This window comes from Cyanistes caeruleus, chromosome Z (genome assembly GCF_971803275.1).
Source record: "Cyanistes caeruleus chromosome Z, bCyaCae1.hap1.1, whole genome shotgun sequence".
NCBI lineage: Eukaryota > Metazoa > Chordata > Aves > Passeriformes > Paridae > Cyanistes > Cyanistes caeruleus.
Window position 1 is genome coordinate 72313797 of NC_141732.1, and position 22155 is coordinate 72335951.

Genomic DNA, 22155 nt, shown 5'->3' on the forward strand with positions numbered 1-22155 from the left:
CTAGGGCCTCTTCATGTATCCCTTCTCACTTAAAGAAAGCAAACACCAATCAGATGGATTTGCTGCAGCTGGTGAGTTTCCAAGTCTCCAAAGGCAGCACTCCTTCCAGGACACAGCAGGGCTCCAGCAGCTGCCCTGGAACTTGCCACCAGCCATGGGTCTCCTCAAGTTCAGCCCATGGCAGCAGCCTGAGCTAGTCAGAGCCTAGGCAAGCAGCAGAAACAACAGGCAGGTGAGAAGAGCACTGCAAGAACTGTGGGAGTTTTTAGCACTCTCCTTCCCAAGGACAAATGGGAAGGCTAAGGAAAGGCAGATACATTTAACACCCTGTCATCCACATGCTGCATGTCAAAGTGTTTTTCTGGCTTATGGCCCTCTCTGCACAGCTCTGTCACTTGATCTTCCCTTGAAAGCAGCCACACCAGGCTGAATCTGAAATTTAATTTTCTTTTAATCTCCAGCAAGCACATATGGGAGCACTGAAACCATGTTGAAACAAACATGTAAATAAAACAGATCATCATGTCCTTATATGATTTTTAAAAGAAATTTCTAATGCCTCTGGGATGACATTTTTATACCTACTGTCCTACAAATCCTTTCCAATGGGGAAGGGCTTGTCACACGTAGTACTGCACTATACTGTACTGTATTCACTCACACTAAAGCATACCATAACCAGCTGCTGAAAGGTCTTCTCCAAGTAATTAAAATTGCTTATCAACCAAGAACCAGTTAGAAAAACAATGTAAGTGACAAAGCAGCACAAATTTAAGGTCCCAGATTAAACCAGGCAACAGACATGGTCACTTAAGGCAAAGTATTCAGTCATAGGGAAGGCAATGTTTGGTGAAGCTTTCTTCCTGAAAAGGAAACAACAGGAGTTTTGCTTTCCCAGGAAAAGCAGCAGCTGGACTTACAAGTACCTTGAGAAGTTGTTAAACAAAGCTACCATTTTAAAATATTGCAAATTCTCTCATACACAAGAAGATACTTCAATGGACAGAACAAACAAGTATGCACTTCCGTAGGAGTGGAAGTCCATAAAATGGACAGAGGGGCAAAAAAAGAAATAAAATAAGAAATCACAGTCAGAGCAGCAGGGAAAGGAAGAAAGGAAGAAGGGAAAGGAAGAACATCCACAGATCTGTTAGCCCTCCATATAAATTTAGCTCTCCACATAAAAGGCTTCCAAACAATGTAATTTTCCATCACATTTAAGTACTGTGTCTAGCACATTATCCTCTTAAAATATAAAACAGATGTAAAACATGTAAAGCTGCTTTATGCTGCTTTATTTAAACAGATAAAAAAATCAATAATGACTTCTTATTTGTTTTGAAAATCATCCTAACTTGTTTTCAAATACCATGTTTTATTATCAAACCTCAAAACCCTCAGCTAGATATAGTTTAATCTGAATCAGGCTAAAAGAAGGAGCAACTGTTTCACTGACTAAATTTAACTTCTGGTCATGCCTAATTAGAGCATTTCTTCAGTGGCATTAGCAGAGTCAGACTGAACTAAATTTTCCCAATTAAACCAGTCATTCTTGTGGTTCAACATCTTCACTCAAGTATGCTACATTTTACATGGAATCCCAAGCTTCTACAAGTCAATGGATTATTTTAAATTCATTCTGTATTCTGCAACAGCATCTATTTAATAAAAGGCTGAAGAGCCCCAAAGGAAGATCCTTCCAACTGATGTATTATCCAGTACCACTTTTCCAGCTGCCAAGATGAACAGTTTGAAGGAGGTTACAGTGGTTTTGCACTGAACCCAAAAGGGGACTGAATTTAACACAGATATTTGACACCAGGTATCTCTGCACTCCTGAAAAAGAATTAATTGACAAATATTTACCAGTAAGAAGGAAACATAACTGCTGATATAAGAGCCAACAAAGCTTAAAAACCCAAATTCATCAGACTCAAGGGATGACATCTGCATGGAGGCCCAAAACCCATGCGAGATTCAGCTTCTCCTGCAAGCCAGTTTTGCCTCATTTATACAACTACAGGAGAGGGGGAAACACAGCAGGCACTGCATGCACATAGCACAGTCATGAAAATAAAACAGCTGAGAATTCAAAAGCCAGTAATTTCTCTATGTGAGATCCAGTTGATAACACAATTGTTGACAAAGCACACAGCAGTCGACAAAACAATTCTGCAGATCCTCCTAGGAGGAAAGTTACCTGTTGCCCACAGGATAATGGGCAGAGAGGTAGTCAGTTCACGACTAGGAAGACAATAACTGTATTAAGGAGAAAGTTCTGCCCTTCCCATGGGGCATAGGGCCCTGCTCAAAGCAAAGTGACTATCTAAAAAGGCATGGGACCTGCAGCAGACATCTTTCAGCATCCAGGTTTGATTAAATTCACCACTGCAGCCCAGAGGTGTACTTGTGACTTTAATTGATGAAAGTGGGTGAGCCAGACAGAGATGAAATGAGATGAAATGAAATGAAATAAAATCACTGAAGAAAAATAAGGACATACTTGTTTAAACAAGATCCACAAAGAGGAAGACTGGAAAAGACAGGATGAACAACTTGTCGTCTGCTAACGTGGTGCCTTTGCGCATCACACACACACCCCACGGAGCACTAAAGGGAGGAGATCACTCCAAGCATTCATGTTTTCCTCTTTGTACAAGGTCATAGGCACTGAACAGACTCTTAACTCAAACACAGTGTTAACAATGCCTCAGACAAGCATGACATGCTAAACTGAATCTCAGTGCCTCAGCAGGAGCAACTGGCTACAGGAAGACGAGTCATGCACACAGAGGGGTTTCATAAAGAGATGCTGGTTACAAGGGACAACATGTACAACCTGGAGCTCTCCTCTACCTCCTTCTGCAAAGAAAGAAAAAGAAGAAAAAAAAAAAAAAGAAAAAAAAGAAGATGGAGAGGAACAAAAGTTAGTAGACCAGATTTCTGCCATGAGTTCTGTAAAAAGATTTTTACAGAAACTGGGGTAAAGGTTTGCCACAAGTTGATAACACGTTTGTGCAGCAGAGAGTTTTCCCATGTGCCTCCTGGGACATGCATCAGACAATTCATCTCTAACAGACAACCTCAAGTTAAACTCATCAAATTTCACCCATAACTCCATGCATTTAAAACATACGCTTTTGAGAACTCTTTTTAGAATTACTATTCCTATTTCATTAACTGAAGAATTTTAAGTAATCTTAACACAGAATTGGAGCTGCCATTTATCATACAGGGGAAAAAACCCTGTACTTATTATAAGGAGGAACAAAGTTGTTCCCTCTCCCCCAGACTGCATCCACTGCCTGCATCCCAGCATCTGAAACATCCCCCCTGCTCCCTTCCTCACTCCCTGTACATTTTGCCCAGTACGAGGAAACTGGCAGCTCCCACGGAACACATTTTGCCTTTGCAAATATCATAATGCAGAGAGATATTTTCTGGGTTTATACATTTAGGCAATTTTCTTCTGAGGGAAAAAAAAAAATTAAAAAATCCAGAAGCCTCCTACACTAAATCTCATGTTTATGGATAGGCAATTTCAAGGCTAGTAAAGTTATATGAGAGTCATACTCAAAACTTCCGGTACAGACATGATATTTTTTAAGTCTTCCAATCAGATAATTCTCTATCTGCAAAGAAGAATCATATTACTCATTTGTGTATGAAAGATGGAGGGGAAGGAATATCTTCATGGCAACAGGAGACACTCAAATTGGTTTAAAAGCAAAAATAGTTTTTGAAGTTACTGTCTATATGGGTGTAATTACAGACATGCAATCACCAAGACAGGAAAATAGAGAAGCTATTTTAACTTAATCGCTAAGGAGAAGTCAAATTACTTTAGCAAACGAAGTGCTGGATTGTAGCTAAAATAAAAATCCTATTTTCCACCTTAAGACGTTCCTGCATGGATGCTCATTAGGGAAGAAAGCCTCTGGACCACCCTGCAGGCTTCTCCTTTGGAGCTAATGGAGGAGAAATCACCAGCAGTGCACAACCACAGTGTGGCACAAGTGCTGTGTTTTGGCACTCTGCACAGACCAGCTGACCTGGAGAACCTGAAGAAACTTAGGGTCCCTTCCAGACTTATATGGGAACATGTTTGGACGTGTTTGGACTCTTCTGACTGTTCTCCTCTGAAGTAGTCTTCTATACCTTCTTCCTGTCTGTCCTGTTCAATTAAGCAAAATCTCACCTAGACAGATAAGATTCCACACCAAATCCTTGGGTTTTGTCCTTCTTTTCAACAGGCACTCCAAGCCCTTCCAACCCAAGCCAAATCTCTCCTGACTTGGTCCCTGGTGTGGTTTCAAGTATATCTCAGGCATATCCAGGTGCACCTCATTCCTGAGTTTTTTATTCCTTTGTATTTGAACGCTATTCCTTCCTGGCCTCTCCTGTGGAGTCCTGAAATACAGAAGATGCGGGAGACCTGGATTCATGTCCCCTCTCAGGTCTGCTGCAGCTCTCAGTCACGTCGAGCAGGGAAACCCTGCTTTTAGCCCCCAGCTGGAAAACACTGAGGACAGATGGAGTCTCTGGCAATGCAACAGCTCAACAGTAGCAAGCTACCAGTAAGCATATGCAAACTACACATTTTTCAAAAGCGTATTTTCTCCGCTCATTTGGGGTTGATTTTCCACAGAGAATTCCTTGACACAGGCTAGCACTGCCAAATTTTAAGACCTCAAGGCACTAGAGCTTCTCAAATATAGGTCAAACTTATTTTTATACAAACACAAAGCAATAACTCTGGCATTAGACTAATTTTTGGGTAATTTAACAAAAAAATAAAACATAAAAAGCCATTTTGGCTTAAAATCCATATTCATTTTTGATTTCTGAGCCCCATCAGTTTAAGGCTGTTAGGGACAGTTTCAGGCCAAATGTAAAATTTGTCAAAGCTCTTAGTAACTGCAGACACAGACTTAAAATCTTGTGTCTCACTGCAGCATGTGCATTCACACCTTCATCAATGGTGACTAACTTGGCTAAACCCCGATCACAGAATTCTTTCACCATTTCACTTTTGAGCAGTAACCTTAAATCTCTTTAAATCTCTAGCATTTCAGGGCTTTACTTCAAACAAATTCAAACTATCGTCATCTTCACTTACACTTTTTTTTTTTTTTTGTGCTTTTTTGTCAAATTCAAACTTTAAAAGCTTCCTCAGATTTTCAGGGGATATTTTATTTTTTTTCTTTTGACTTTCAATTAAGCACAACAATTATTTATATGCATCTGCCAAGTTCCACGTTCTTCCGGTAATTTGCATCTGTGTTCAACTATAAATAATTTAAACCTTTATGCCAGTGCATCATCTCTGATTCACCAAAACATGCATATTTACCAACACCTTCAAACTTATCTTCCATTCCTTTGCTGGAGGTTGCTGCCAAACACATTTAAGAAAATACCGTGAATGGAACTTTCGAACAAATGTGAGGTTCAGGTTCAGAAGAAAAAAAAAAGCTGCAGAACTGGGTTTTCAGTGGACCTTATCTGGGAACTGAAAAGGCTATTAACAACAAATCATGTTTTTAAAGTAAGACACAAACACTCATCTACAGCCGGGCAAAAAAGCAAACCAACAATATTCCATTGCTTTCCAGGTATGATGCTTTTTCCAAAGGAAAGAAATAAAAGCTTGGTTCAAACTTGAGTACATTGAAACAAGACATAAAACTGCAGCTTCTCTTTTTTGAAAAATGCATGCCAAAACAACACTATTTCAGAAAGTCACAGAATCACAGAATGTTTTGTGTTGGAAGAGACCTTAAGGATCATCTAATTCCAACTCTTTCCCTGTCTAGCTGTCAGGGTCTGGGCTGTTTTGCATCCTAGCATCCTTGGTGTATTTTCCCCAAGGTCTCACTTTTCTTATCCTTCATCCACTTCCTTCTACTACCCTTGACTCCTTCTGTCTCTCAAAGCACATTTCCTACATTGTGACTTCATCACACTCTTATTTTTATAGTTTCAACTGCCAAATCTACCTTATAGATCAACTTTTATGGGAGTGGTACACAAGTGCCACCAACTTTTTCCCACATCAATTCAAGAGAATTAAACCAGGAGGACAAGAAATCCCAATTCACCCTGGAGGCAGATTTAAGGTACAAGGCACAGCTCTGTTCCTCTTCCTCACTTGTTTTGTCTACTTCTTGCCTCGTGAACATGCCTGCGCTGCTCAAACTCTGCTGAGATGAGCAGCCTCCTCTCACATTCAGAAACAGGCTATTTCAGTACTTCTGCTGTACTGTGGCACATGCTAATCCAAACCACTGTCTGTTCCCTCAGGTTCTAAAATTAGGACATATGTCCAGGATTTAAGCACCACACAAACACTATCCAAAAAAAAAAAAAGAAAAAAAAAAAAAGAAAAAAAAAAAAAGAGAGAAAGAAAGAAAAAGAAAAGAAGGTATCTCTGCCAAGCCTACTAACTAATCCCAGTGTTTCCCTCATTAAAAACTTACTGTTTGAGCCAACTCTGTACTAAAGACCTTGTATAAAATAACAAAGCAGAGAGCTGATTACCAGCTTTATGATCTGCATAACTGAGAGATGACTGGTACAGAAATCAAATATGGGTTGACAGATTGCTTCTTCACACTGAAAGCAGAGTCACTGGAAAAGCACTTGGCACTAGATGACTCCTTCAGTGTGGAGAGGAGCCCACTGATCATTCTGACCAACTTTCATGATTGCAGGAAGAGTGAACACAGTATATGATACAAGGAAGTTCACAAGTATGTGAAGATTGCAAGCTGTAGTTAAAATAACTTCCACTCTTGGAACAAAGCCTCTTTCCTTAACTGTAGTGACTCGTGGAGATGACACTGAGAAAGCCTTCTCACTGCCTGGAGAGGAAGGGGGAAGATGGACCTACACTTCAACTTCAGGTTCTGTTTTACCAAACAGAGGCTGTCAAAACACGTCCCATCAAAAGATGCCAGTCAGCTCTATCTCCCACAGCGTCAGGAAATGGTTTAGCAACACTGCTCCACCACTGTATCAACTCACATCTGCTGTGGTCACACATTTCAAAATCTGTGCTGGAAATAAGGGATGTAGTTCCCCAGAAACAATAAAAAATCCATCTCATGGACTTATGTTATGGAAATAATACCAAAATACAAGTCTCAACCTTTCAATTTTTAAACTATTATTATTATAATTATTATTATTTCTATTTATTATTTTTAAAGGTCTCTACTAGGATAACATTTAGCAGTGATTAAACACTGAGAACTCCCACTTTGTGACAGAGTCACTTAAAGTCTAGATGCACTCAACTCATAAAACTGCAAATCTGGCTACTTATAGCTCAAATGCACACTTTGTTATCACATGTCTTAGCTATTATATTTAACAAGAAACCAAGTCACGAATTATGACGAAAAACCTTTAACACCTGCTATTTTGAAGAAGCACTGCAAATCTCCTTCTCTCAAAGGAAAAAAAAAGGTGAAGCTTGCTAACTGGCATTTCAGTGTATGACACAGTAAATTTTAGGGGGTTTTGTCTGTACTGTTGTACAGTGCATGTACTAGTCTTTGTACATTGTTACAAAATTGTAAGCTATTTGCTCACAACTTTTAATAAACTCACAGAATGTTCACAGTTCACCCAGAGAATGAAGTGTTGGCCGCTGGCTGCACAAATACTAGATTTTGACATCTCCTTAAAAACATTTTTTTTTTCATTTTACCTGAATTTGTCTCCTCAGCAGAAATCCAGTTTCCCTCCTGTGCTAATTCTTTTAAGAGTCTCCTACGCATTTGTCTCTTTTCCCTCAGCACATTTTTGAAATTGTTGATGCATTTGTTCAGGTAGATGGTCTCTGCGCACACCTTGTCAAGGCTCATGGGCCTGCACTCCTTTGCTGGGTCAGGTGGATGGTTCCCATCTTCTCCATGCTCATCAGGAGGTAACTGCTGCCCACTAGGGATTTCACAGTCAGATGATGGCAGCACACCAGAAACGGGAGGCTCATGTGAAAGACCGGAAGGAACAAATTGCATCTGAGCAGATGCTTCACTGTTGACATTTGCATTTGCCTGGCCCTCAGAGGACTGACTAGGAGGGGTTTCTGCAAAGTAGTCAGAGCTGCCACCCATAACGGAACTGGTCAGCATAAGCGTGTTGTCATCATCCATCTGTAAGCCACTATCATTTTCCAAAAGGATTTCAGAATCACTTGTTTCCAGTTTATGGAACACCACTTGCAGAGCAGACCTGAAGTGGTGAATAGCTTTCCCAAGCTTATTAGTGTAAAACTTCATGTCTACAAGATCAATGCTGTCCCGGGAGTGGTCAAGGAAATACTGGGAATTTTCCAGGACATCCCTAAAGACCTGATCGGTTGGATCTTGATCATTGAGGTCCATTTGGATCATATCTTTCAAGCTGTCACTACTGTCAGCCATTTCATCTGTTGTATGATCATAGCTAATGGTTGTCACCCCGCTAGAAACATCTTCTCTTTGAACATCACCTTTCTCTGCACTGGTAAATTTGCAGGAGTTATCATAGTCTGTTTCAATTTCTTCTGTGGTTATCCCCTCATCTTTTTCTAGAAGAGAAGAAGAATTCTCAGTGATGCTTTTAGTGTCAAGCCTCTGCTCACTACCATTACTTGAAGCACACATCTGGCTTGCATGGCCTGAAGAGTCAGATGAGCAGCAGTGATTTCCATCACCTGATTTAGGTGAGTTGGCCATCTGTGGAGATTCAGCAAGGGCCTGGCAAACGTCTCCATCATCTGAAGGCTGCTCACTGCAGCTTATTTGTGCTTCCTTTCCAGTTTCAGGTGTCAAGGTGTCTTTCTTGGTCAAGGCTGACTTCTGCACAGAATCAAGTCTCTCCCCTTCACACTGTGCTTTCCTACTCGTGTTTTTATACTTAACCTGGCATGAGTCCATCTGAAGGTGCCCAATTACATCAGTTCTCTGAGCTCCATCAGGATTCACCGAGTTCTGATTATTTTTCTTGAAGCCAGACTGGGAAGAGACTGAATCTGTTTTCTGGCCCTTCTGCCACTTTTGCTCCTCACTGGTAGCAACTCGGACCCCTGAGCTCTGCAGAAGGACAGATTTCTGTAAAATATAGTCTCTCTGTTCACAACTCACAAGTTTTACAACTGCTGGTCTTGGCATTAATGGCTTGCCTGTACCAATATCTGACCTATAAGCATCTTTTATATACTTACTGCATTGAATACCATTGAAACAGTGATATTCAGACAAAAAGCTGCAGATAAGCTCTACTGTGTTCTCACCATCTTTCTCTGGGATGCCATAAAAATATAACACTGGTTCTTCCTTCTGTACCTCCCTTCTTGGCTCTCGAGCATGTGTACCCTGGGTTTTGCCACTGGAACCACCTTGCAGGCCTTCTATCTCGCTCAGGACCGTGTCTACACAGCTGGAGACCTCATCCACAGAACCTTTTATCAAGGTGAGGTGCTGACGGAGCTCTGCAATCTCTGTCTGGATTCGACTTATTCCCTGTAGCTCTTTAACAATGTAATCTACCACGTCAGCTGAGCGGTCTTTTGATTGCCTTCTTCGACTCCTGTATGCAATGGTCTTTTCCTGGGGAAAGCACCCTTGCCTTTCAGCTGCATCTCTCCAGCTCATGGTAATGCTCAGGGAAGAAAGGTCCTGCCCCTCAGACACTCTGCCCTTTATGTCAGAAGAGGTTTGTGTGATACCGTCAGAAGAACTTCCCTGCAAGTCCTTCTTTTTCTGCTGAACTGAACATGGTATTTTTACATAGCCACCCCAGTTCAGTTCCACCTCACCAACACACACTTCACTGACTCCCTTGGAATCATGTCCTCCATCCTGATGGAAGTCCCCTCCAGCCGTGGAAAATTCAGTGCTTGGAGAGCTCCTCTTGATTCCACAAACAAACATGTCTGACTCAATCTCCACCGGGGAGAGCTGGCAGCGATGTGCGTGGTTTGAATTATCATCTACCTGGCCTTGAAGAAGCCTCTTCATTTTGTCCCGCAGAAACAAATGGAGCTTTTGCTTCCGGAATTGCTTCCTGCCCTGCAGTTTTACAACAGGTTTTCTGTGCAGAAGTGAAATTTCATTTTCTTGCTTTTTCAATCTACTTCTAGCAAACATCATCAGCTGCACCTGTGTTTCTCATAGTGCTACAAGCTGCACAAGCATACATCAATCACTTCCCACTGCACAACTTGCATCCAGTTTTTATTCTGTCATGAAGCAGCTACCGAAAGAGGGGAAAAAAAATTACAGTTTGGTTCAGATAGAAAAATCCGAGGTAACGTAAGCAGAAGAATTAAAAATACCGAAAAACCTAAAACCAGCATACACATAAAATCACACAGAAAGAGGATGTGTTATTTAAAGTGTACAGACATTGTCTTGGTTTTGGCCACCTCCCCAGATCAAGTTCTTGCTGGAATAAGTGTTTCTCACTCCCTCTTCTATTTAAGAGAGCAAAAAAAAAAACAAACCAAAAGGGTCAAATTCAAAAAGCAGTTCTGTGGCTGTTTTTCTACCAGGTTTGCAAATTACTCTCAAGTTTGAGCTCCTGGCAATTGTGCACTGTGCGATTTAATTAGCCCCCCCGCAAAAAATTCTGACATTAGAAATTCTATCCTTGCACATTTCCTCTCCTTTCAAATTCACAATCTTCATCCTTTCTTTCTTTAAGCCAAAGCAGAAATCAAATTTAACTTGGTGCAGTACCAGCTAGCCCACAGGAACTGCACCAAGTGATGTAAAGTGGCAAGAAGACTGGATGACAGATTTTAGGAGTAAAACCCTTCTGCTAGTTTAGTATTTTCATCTTAATATCTTGCTGCAAAGCAGTAAAAGAAAGAAAAAAAATCCAAAATATTAACCAAACCAAAAAAAAAATCAGAAAGCTTGCAAGCTCCCAAGCTAACCTGCAGTTAAATGTGCCACACTCAGCATATGCACAAACAAGCTGAGCTGACACCATGGAACTTCTGCATGTCGCTTCTACTCCAGCTCTGGAGATTTTGCAGCTGATTTAAATCCCTTCTATAATGAGCAAAATAAAAACGAAAGACCCCCACCATGTTAACTACTTTAAACTTCCATGTGCTTTTACTGCCATACTTACTAATAAACATACAATCAGTTTTTTCCTCCAGAGAGAAGGGCACACAAGACACCTACACAGGATCCTCCTGAAGGCAAGGTGACTGGAGAACACAAGTGTATTTTATGATTCAGTTTGGTCTTGATGCCTGAAGCAGATAATCTTTCTCATATTCTTGTTTTATTTAAGACCTATGTTAACTATCTTTCATTTCTATTGTTTTACTTCGTGGGCAAGAAGGGAGAGAGCATTTTTTGATCTGGAGGAAGCAGCATTGCAAGTACCAATCTCTATAATAAGAGCTTAATTAATATGCTATAAAAGAGGTTGCATCTGTGTTTAAGGTTTAAGTTCCGTCATCAAGCATCTCAGCTGAACTTCCATACCAAAGGCAATACCTGCCCTTCTGTAGGCTAAACAAATTCTCTGTGAGATTGATTGTCAGCTTATTTAAAGAAAGTAGGTTTTAATTTTCTAGCATTTTCATGCCATTGGTCCAGAAAAATCAGTTGGGATTTTTTTGGGTTTTTTTTTAAATCTAACTATTTCCTCATAAAGCAGGGTTGACATAGGGAATATTTTCTCAGACTCTCTTCTTCTACCACTTACACAGTTTAGCCACTTTCACTTGAGTGGGTAACTGATGTTTAACATCAAAAAATCACCTCTTTATTAGTTGCAAGAAGTGAACCCTTGGAGAGTAAGCAGTTGGATTCAATGGCAGCCAACAAAAAGAGCTCCACAGTTGTGGCTGCCCACACACGTTGCTTGAGGGTAGCACACAGAAATGCTCATGTCAAATATTATCCAGCATATTGAACTCCAAGTGCTAGAAGAAAAGCCGACAGACCCTTGTTCAAGGTTTCCCTCAGAAAGCTCATCGTGTTTCCTTCTGAATGCAGCTCTCAAGGCAGCAGGGGGGCATAATGATCACTTTAGTTAAGAAAACAAAACAAAAAAACCTACAATTCAAGACAGAGCTCACTCTCACTTCCCCTGTCTGCTACAACACTCAAAAGCAGCAATTTTTTACAGAAATCACTCTTTCCTGCTGAATGCTTACTTGCAAGATTGCAGTGGTTCTAAAGCTGGAAGCTCAGTGCAAACAGTACAGTGCTGTCATTTTTGTTTATATATAGTATTTGTAGCAAATGTGTATGTATATAGATAGGTGTAAGTATATATGTATGTATATATATATATATATATATAAAAAAACACACACAAGAATATCTACTTCATTGGAGAGTTTCAAAAGCACATCTTTGATTTCATCAAATACCAGCCTTACCTTTCTATCTTTCCCCAAGGAGGACAGAAACAGTTTCCCCCAAGGCTGGGAACAAGGCCAGAGCAGAACACATGGACAGCAGCTCTGGCTCAGGGGGATGCCTTTCTACTTCTCTCTACAGTAGGTGGAAACTAATGGAAATCACTATTTACCACCAGAGATCAAATCACTGCCCACTGAGTGAACTGCCAAGAATCAAGTAAGAAAATTGCCCTCTTTGTCCCTCTCCCACAGGCTTCCTCCCTCTAGTCCCCACCCCAAGCCCACGCTCAGACCTGAAGCTCTGAGCACTCACTCATTCTGTGGGCTGGTCCCAAAGTGTCTCTGCACCTTCTGCCACATCCTTTCCTCCTCCTCTCCACCCAGGGCTGTGTGAGTGCTTCTGTCCCCTTGCACACTCCAGACTAGATGCTCTGCAGCATGTCTCCTATAAAGGTCCCTTATGTCTCTTATGTTGTCTGTGTGAGAGCTGTGCTTTTTTGTAGCACAGACATGTGAAGTGACAATAAAAGTTAGTGCAGGTTCACCCAGGAAAAAGAACAAAACCTAAACTAGGTGCAAACCCCTGACAAAGTCTTTTTCTCTTCCAGAATCACTCCAGGAGTCACATTAACGCGTAACAAGAAATCAAGTCTTTAAGGAAATAATATTTGGATCCTGGTGTCCTGCCAGATGCTGCAAGCCTTCACTGACTACACAAGGTTTGTTCTGACTGCCTTGTTAGCAGGCATTTCCTTCCAGAACTCCATGCTCAGTTCAGTGCAGCTGCCTCTGGATGTGCAGGAGAGCAGCATGCAGAGTCACCATAATTTCTATGTTCCCCAACTTCCAAAAAAAGAGCCAGGCTCAAGCTCAACATGAGGAGTACATTGCTGCTTTACTTGGGGATGTTTGGACTCCTTTGCATTCCCATGAAGACAAAGCTGACATATTAGGATTTTAGAGAGGGGAAACAAGTGAGCTCCCACAAACACTGCACATCTCCTTGTCACTCACATTACCTTGTCACTGGACACACTTCTGAAACAGCCTTGTAATACATGAACAACAGATACTTTTCTTTCTGACATACAGATTTGCCATGACAACAGGAGTAAAAGCATGCCATCATCAATCAGCATCCATGAATGAGAAAAAAAGAACATGAGAAATCCCATGAAGGAATAAAATGCAATTATGTTATCTCTGCTCATTAGCTGGGGATCAGCCATGTTTTATGCTTACAGCACAAAACAAAGAGCCAGGGTCTCATCAGGAAGAAGGGAGGTGACTGCAACCCACTCTGAGCAGCATCTTCAGTTCTGTGAGACTCTGGACCAGCATGGTTCAAAACAAAGACAGCATTGTGAGCCTTCAGCACTACCCCACACTGCAGTGGGCTGGCTGAAGTCTGGTGGAAGAAAATGGGGTGAGAGCACAAAAATTCTGCTAAAATGAGGTATATTTATCTTATAGAATCATAGAATTATTTAGGTTGGAAAAGATCTTTAAGATCATCAAATCCAACAATTTACCCAGCATTGTCATGGCCACCACTAAACCATATACCTGCTGAGTGCCACATCTATATGTCTTTGAAATATCTCAAGGGATAGTGAATCTACCACTCCCATGGGCAGCTCATCCTGATGTCTGACACCCCTTATTAATGGCTATCTGGTTTTCATCACACTAAGGTTAATACTGAGACATCTTTAGCCCACAATGTCATTCATGTTAGAAGGTGCTGGTACCTCAGGGTAGATGTCATGTTAAAGGAACCCAGAAAAGAGATATAAAAACAATTAACTATGATCAGAAAAACATTTCACAGCAGCCTCTCTGGCTACTGACTCATTCTACTGAGTGATATCTTTTTGATTTTTTTGATTAGATTATGTTTGAGTATTGTCCACACGAAGTGGTATTGCATTACCTGTACTGGCAATTACACTAGGAAAAGCAATAATAAATAAAATGCCTGATAAATGGTCTTGTTACTTTATAAAGTGCCATTTAAGCATGAAGAATACCAATAACAAAAATGCAGGACATTGTGGGGAAAAAGATTTTGGCATTTAAAAGAGAAAGAAATCATGGCTAAGGCTGCCATAGCAACATCGCCCCAGCACTCAGCATGCTGAAACATTGACTCTTCCTGAGAATATTATAGCATTTTTAAACACAATAATTGCTGAAAAATCCTAACAAGGCTTCACAGAGATATGAAGGGTTATCATCAGTTTTGCTGTTTGACTTCTGGAGATGAGCCTGCAATTTTCTAATTAATATCATTAGAATTAACGTAACTTTGGGTTGGATCATACCTGAACATGGCATTATTGCTTTGCTGCTGAGAATGTGTCTTTCTTCAAACCTTCTTCTGATAATTAACAAAAATTCTAACTTTTGAGTCCTAGCATGGATGATTAGAACAACAAGGTACTGAGCTGAGCAATCCTGGGTAAAAAGCAGCATAGCTGGAGAACGAAACATACTGCTGAGAAACACCTTCTCCTCAGGACATTTAGGTTGAAAGTGAGGTGCAGAAGAGATCCATAGAACTCCACAGTGGACTGAAGAAGAAATACACTCATGCCACTAAAAAGACTGTAGTTACAAAAGGATGGCAATAATTTTACATAAAACAATGCGAGGAGAAGAACTATTACCCAGTCCCTTGCTAAGCCTTTCACAGTCCCTCTGCTGCCAAGCTTCAACGCTTCCTGTTCAGGAATTACTGCACTACTTGGAAAACCACATCCCAGCCTTATTTGTAGAACTTCCTTGAGTTTTTAAAAACTTTCAAATATATTTTCCAGGTTATATCTGTATCTATTTGTTTCCATACAGCTAAGCAAAAACCATGACAAAACACTTCAATGCAAGTATCAATGACAGTCAGCCTTCACACCTCACACATTTCAGGAAAAAAAACCACACTTAAAACCTTTCCAGAGTAGTTTGACTGAAGTGACAAAAGGTCAGGTGGGGTCAACCAGTCATCCTCAGGGCAGAAAACTGATCCCGGAAAAAGTGCATACAACACAGTTCTGCACCTCCCACATCACAGTTATTTGTCACCTTTTACAAAAAGGCCAGCTGACCGAGGGGAAAAAACACATCTGAGTAATACTTTGCCACATCAGCAAGTTATCAGGGTAGCTACTAAGTAAAGGAACAGTAAAAATCAAAAACTTTGAGGGTAAAACACCCACTAAAGTGTTATGGGTTCATGGCATTCACCAATGTAAAAACTTCTGTTGCAAAACAGCATAAAATTAAACTAATGTAATGGAAGGGTATCACTGTGCAGTAGAATGAGGACAGCACCTCCTCCCTTAACTCCTTAATACCCTCTACACGCTTAGGGGAAACCCTAGAAGTTAAGTGTGTCTCAGCTTTCTGTAAAATGAGAAATAATGTCTGTCATACAGACAGCATCCTTCAGTGAGCACAGATAGAGAGGCACCTAAGATGTCCAGGCTTTAAGTCCAGCTGCCTTAGAAACCCCTGGAGTGCTCCTCAGCACCAGGCAGCCTTTCCATTCTTCAGTGCCTCAATGTGCTTATTCCCTCTGCATCCTTCAATCCCAGCTTTTCCTGCAGGCTGGAGGCAGCAGTGCCTGGCACAGCGATGCATTGCCTGCAGTAACAAATGAGGTCTGTCACCACCTGGCAGCCAGGAAAAGACGGCATCCAGAGACAGAAATAGGGGTTGTCCCCAAGCACAGACGGAGGCACAGGCTGCAAGCTGCCGACCAAGGCAGTGCAAAGGCTCATGCCTGGTGAGCAGCAAGCTAACTCTGAAGCACCTGCCTAGTTCTGAGACAACCCTGTGCTGAGGCAAAGGCAAAAGGGAAAACTGACTACTGAAAATAGACATCACAGCTGCTTCTGTCTATCTTATATAAAAGTTACTTCACTCCTTTCCAGCAAATACAAAGCCTGAGCAGCAGCCATCAGCAGTTTGGGAGCCAGTGGGTAAACAATTAAGTCCAGAAGTACCCTGAACCAAGTATCTCCAAAGCATGGGGGTTCTGTACACAGCTGAATCAATCAGTAGATGGCTTGCCCATGACAACCTAAAGCATTAATTGCTTCTTAAAACAGATTTATCCCAAATCAGGATCCTAAGAACAAAGCATTATATTGAACACATGGGCCAGGATCAAGAAGCAACTTCTTGTTTAAAGGAAACAGAGCTCCAAGAACTGAAACAAAATTATCAGGGCATGCTGACAAGTTGGCTGGCCATGGGATGAAAACTCTAGAAATGTCTGCCAGACTTTGGGGAAAGGTTTCTAATTATTCAGCTACCTCTAACCAGAAAGAAAACAGACGACACTGGCAGTATAAACACAGTACCTCTGACTTAAATAACGTCTCCATGCAGTGTTATGAAAATGCCAAATGATGCTAAGAGTGCTGCCTAGACTAACAGAAACAAGAACATGCTGTTTCTCTTCTACTTGCAATCCAACTTAAGACCCAGAGCTGAACTACTGCTGGACCAATAGTGTGAACTCTCCAAGCCCTGCATTTCTTACAAGAACCACCATGAACCACTCATCAGTAAAGATTTTCTCTAAACTCTGATGACTCAGAGAGGATGTTTGGAGCTGGTCTTCCAGGTGACAGTGCCTCAGCTCACAGGTACATTCAGGCAGGGGAAGGACAGGCAGCACTCACCAGTACAGGGTGATGAATTAGGAGACCCAACTTCTGTTGTCAGGGCAGAGAGAGCACAGCCCTGGTACAGACTGGTTCTACAAAATCTTACTCACTGATTCTGACCTGTTCTGAACTCCCTTAGGACAGACATTTGGCAATGATCAGTCAGGCACCGTATGCAGCAAATGGAATAATTAGGGTTTTACAGCTCCTGATATTAAAACGTAGCACGTGGCAACTAAAATCCTCCTGGGCTAAAACTGCAGCTTTACTTCTATAAGCTCTCTCCTTTTTATCTCGGGGTCTGAGGACCTTAGCATTCTGTATTAAGTCTTTAGGTTTATCCCTGAAAGGCTTGCTCCATTAGCAAAAGAAACCTGCCCATATAAATGGAGTGAAAATTGAAAAGATATCTGAAAACAGTCACACCATCTGCTCTGATTCATGCGCTTGTACAGCATCCTCATCGCTCCTGCATGCCAGTCATTTCATCTCATCAACTCACAAGCTTCTCAGCATAAGAAATCAGGCCAATGACAAATACTCTGTGTTCAAAAGAAGCTCCTTTCTTAAACGACATTTAAGGAAGAATCAAACTAGTAATTTAATTACTTCAACTTATTTGTTTCTCAACCGATCAAATTTAAATTATTCCCAAGCTCCCTTCCCTTTAACTCTTCTTCCCTTAGTGATTTTGATGTCAAATTCCAGCTGAGATACAAACCCTCCTAACAGAGAAGTATGAAAAGTAAACAGACACAACCTCAATTATACCAGTCATAAGAAATCTACAATTAGTGTCTAATGGGTGAAAACAAAAACTAGAGCCTACAAATGAACATACTAAGTGTAAATTGTTTTTACAAAGGACATTTTTAAATCCAGTCAGCTTCCAATGGAGCTATTGTATTGCTAAAGTAAACACACACACACGCACACAGAGAGCCCACTCTAAAAATAAAGAGCAATTCTCCTTGATTGCTGCTTACTTGCAGTTTATACCCAGGCACTTCATTTGTTCCAATCATTCACTTACCTTGCTGCTTCAAAATAAAACAAAAGGTTAAAATGTAAAGGAAATCTATAGAATTAATAGAAAACTACAGAATACAATAGCTTGTTCTCATAGAAAATACAAGTCCTGAAGGATTCCTAACGTTGTTAAAGGTTCACCGGATAATGAACTTTCACTATGGAGATTATCAACATATTCTTGGTGTCCCATCTGAGGTATTAGGGAAAGCAACATTAAAGGCACCGAGAGTTTCCCGTTCCACAGCAGCACTAGGATGAGAAATCACGTAAAGTTGAAGGCATGTTGAAGGGAATAAAAAATATAAACAGCTACTAAAAATCCAAAAAGCAAAAACCAGCAGAAGCTAATGATTGCAAAAGCTAAAAATGCAGAAATCCTTTTGGTTTCCAGGAGCATCCCTCAACAAAAATTCTTTAGTCCCCCACCACAGTGCATCTTTTCCCTTTCTCAGGCTGTACCAAGTACAGTTAAAACTTCATCCTTTTCTTCAGATGTGACTCAACAGAAAATATTGTACTTCAGAGGCAGAGAGAAAGCTGTGCAGCTACTTTACTCCTCCTCGTCAGCTGCCTACTGCCTAGCTCCTCACACACGCAGCCTCCCCGCTTCACTCCTCGCCTCAAAATGATTCTCCACTTTATTATCCATTCAGAAGGAAATACGAACTGATGGAGCCAATCTGACTAAAGACAAAACGCACTCCTTTGGCATTACGAGAGCAGGCAGTGCAGCGCAGCGAGCGGATCTCTGCTGGAAAAGCGCTCTGGCATCCTGCGGGACTGTGGAGAAGGGGGGCTGGGGGAAAAAGCCCAGGACTCAACATAATTAACCAGCTCCAAGAAGATTTTTTGCCCGGCTCTGAGATGGAGGTTTATTTTTATCTCTCCTGTTCACCCCCCAACTAACCCACAAGATTCAGCTATGCCCTTGCTGAAATGAATCCAGTTTCCAAGGAAGACTAGTACCAGCTCTGCTACAAGTGTGGGGGATTGAACACCCGTTGATCTCTCATTTCCCAAAAATAAAAGTCACATTGTTACATAAAAGAATGACTGCAGAAATGTTGTGCACAGAATCAGATCCACTCACGTTGTACTGACACTTCTCTCCTGGGAATGAGCAGCAGTAGGCACTCATCCTGTAAGAAGTGCTTGAATTAAAGGCACCATTTATCTGCCCCACAACCTGCTCCAGAGACATCCAATAAACTGCCACTAAGAAAACCTCACTGACCAGTTGATCCATGTTCACATTCTCCTTCCCACAAATGCTCCCTTTATCCTGTCCCCGCTCTTCGTACACCCAACACAAACACCCACCTCCTCCCCAAATACTGTTTCTCTGCCTATAGCACTAAAGGCACTGTGTGAGTGCTGGTGTTGCTCAAGAACAACTCACTGCATCTTTCAAAACAGTGCATTTTCACAGTGTGGGGTGGGATTTTGAAGAGGCCTATATGACATAGCTGTGGAAATGCCACTATCCTCCCATCTGTTCAAATACCTCCTACCTCCTCGTGAGCCAGCTTTGCTGTGAACGATACTTCCCCCTTCAATATCTTACCTACACCAATGTCAACTTTGATTCACCACTGCTTCTACAAGCATCACTGTGCTCCCCATCCTCACCACAGTGGATATTTTCCTGGCACCTTTAACCTTCTGCTCCCACAGCTCCATCCCAGCACCCTGCTGTAGTGCCAGCTGGTAACCGTCCTGGTTCATTTGTTTGTTTTAGGCAACAAGTTTCACATATAGACTAATGTCACAGTTCTCTATACTTTGTTTCAGCAGCACCACCAGTGACCTGTATCCCTGTTCTTTCTATGTGCAGCCACGGAGCTGCCCCTTTCAGCCAGACACAGAAATCATGCCACCAACCACTTTCCAGATCCTCTGTAAGGCTGATGTTCCTTGTGGTCACTCATACCCTCCATCCCCCTGAACACCCTCTCATTTTGATCTTTCCCTCGTGGCAGGGCAGGGAGTATATGTCAGATTTTGAGAAGTGATTTAGCTTTAAAGGATTTTAAGAGTCTGACCCTGAGTATCTCATTATATGCTTGCATTCTGCCAGGAAAGCAGAGTTCCTGCCCAACTGAGAGCACTGAGTCCAACTGCAATAGGAATGATTCTACTAAACACAGCAATTATAGCCCTTGAGCTCAGAGTCAAAGCTCTGCATCAAATTCCTCCACGTAAGGATGAAGACTGCCCAGTTGTATAAATAAAATGCAATCCAGGATTTACACAGCACTTACAATCTTCAAAGCTCTGCCTATGAGTAAGATAAGAAAGATCTTGAGAGAGGTCTCTTACATAGCCATAGTTTAAAAACAAATTGTAGGTATCCATCAGACACCTTTTTATTTACATTAACACTCTAGAGCACCTCAAGTATCCACTAGACAGCCTCACAGACTTTTAAATGCCTTACTCTTTCCAAAGATCCTACTACAAGTGGAGCCAAGTCATCTTTCCACCACTGCCTCTGTCCCTCCTATCTTTTTCTTCCTTGGTCTTTGCCCATCCCCACAGACATCAGCACCAGACAGTAACACAACAAAGTCAAAAATGTACCGGAGTCAAACACAATGCTCCAGCCACAGCTCCTGAGATGCAAAGAGCCCATCCAAATTTCCAAACACTGCCGCATAAAATCCCATTATTCCCATGGCTGTCTTACAGGAAAAGGAGAGAAAAATGTGGAAAAAGTGAGCAAGTCTCATTAGACAGAGCCAGGGGACATAACTAAAGGAGGTCATGAGCAAGGAAGTGCTGGGAAATGTCACTGCCCTTACCACAGCTCACAATGTGGCTAAAAAAGATAAAAAAACAGGTGCCCTCGGAAGAAAGGAAGATGGCACTTTCAAATACTTAAGAGAACCCCTTGCCTAATGCACAGGATATTGAGACAGACTCTGTTTTGTAAAGATTTTTTTTCTGAAATAATGAAGATAATTTCATGCGTAAAATAGGCATGACTTGCATATAAAGAAGTCTATGAGAAAGTGTATGCTTTACCTTAAGGCTCAGAGCACTGAGTTATTTGCTTTCTACTAGAGAAATAAACTTCCACTTAAAAATTTAAATACTTCTTACTGCAATTTTTTAATTCACCAACAGATTTCAATTTTAGGTTGAGCCAGCAGGGAATTATTAGAACTGATAAAACCTAGCTCAGCTATATAGGCCAAATGCTTTGATGTCTGCAAGGTATACGTTACCCTTTCTTCTTTTTTAATCCTCATTATCTATTTCATTCCAACTTCCTGTAAAGTACTGAATTGCTGATAAAATTGTAAAAAGTAAGCAATTCCTTCATGAGCACGAGTGGATTAACCAAAGGAAAATGAGCACTCCTTGAGCACAGATCCTACCCCTCCCTCTCACCCCTTACATCCCTTCTCCCTGCAGCAAGACAAGCAAGAACATTTCTACTTGGTCTGGGGCAGGTAGAAAAATGAATGGCTATGGAAATTAGAGGATATTAGAGGAAAAAAATGTTACACAGAGAGATGAAACAAAGAAACAAGGTAGGGGTAAGTCAAGAGACAAAACTCATTGGAGAAATACTTGTCTAGAACAGCAGGGGAAAATTCCCAACTCATTCTCGGGTTTAATTCATCTCGCAAATGGCCTTGGACATCTCTGAGCCAAGAGCTCTCTAAAATAAATTTTTTATTTCACTGGTAAAAATACAAGAATCACCTGTCCCAGGTGACACTGCCTGTTGCATCTCCCTAAAGACAGAGTTCTCAGTAAGGCAGCTTGAATTCAGTGCTGCACTAGACCTCACAAACTCAAATACACAGTGTAAAGTTTGTCCCTTTATTCAGCAGTAGAAACATGATACTTATTTATCTTCTTCAAAGCCACAAGAAGATTAAATCAATCAGCAGTCTAAAGGCGAAGTGTTAATGAAAAAGCAGTGACCTCCTGCTATTTGGCAGCTATCCTCAATGAATACCAGCTCTGAGGAGCTGTGCATCACACAAGCCAAGCAGTGTTGCTGAGACAGAGCAACACTGTCTGGAAGAGATGAGACTGTATGTTCTAAGGTGTTTT

The 22155-nt window shown here is 41.3% G+C and overlaps 1 protein-coding gene across 15 annotated transcripts in view; it reads right to left on the minus strand.

The window, feature by feature from the left end:
- UNC13B (unc-13 homolog B) overlaps positions 1-22155 on the minus strand; it is a 207562-nt gene that overhangs the window by 88233 nt on the left and 97174 nt on the right. For 4 of the 15 annotated variants that reach the window (XM_086868130.1, XM_086868129.1, XM_086868128.1 and 1 more), the window contains exons 1-2: positions 7715-10239; positions 2840-2862 (exon numbers count right to left, since the gene is read on the minus strand). The exons of 10 other annotated variants lie outside the window; for them this stretch is intronic. In XM_086868130.1, coding sequence (XP_086724256.1) covers positions 2840-2862; positions 7715-10142 — 2451 coding nt within the window. In that variant the 5' untranslated portion in view covers positions 10143-10239. Of the gene's footprint in view, positions 1-2839; positions 2863-7714; positions 10240-22155 lie in introns of those variants that run through there. One more of the 15 variants, XM_086868127.1, reaches the window with a different exon arrangement.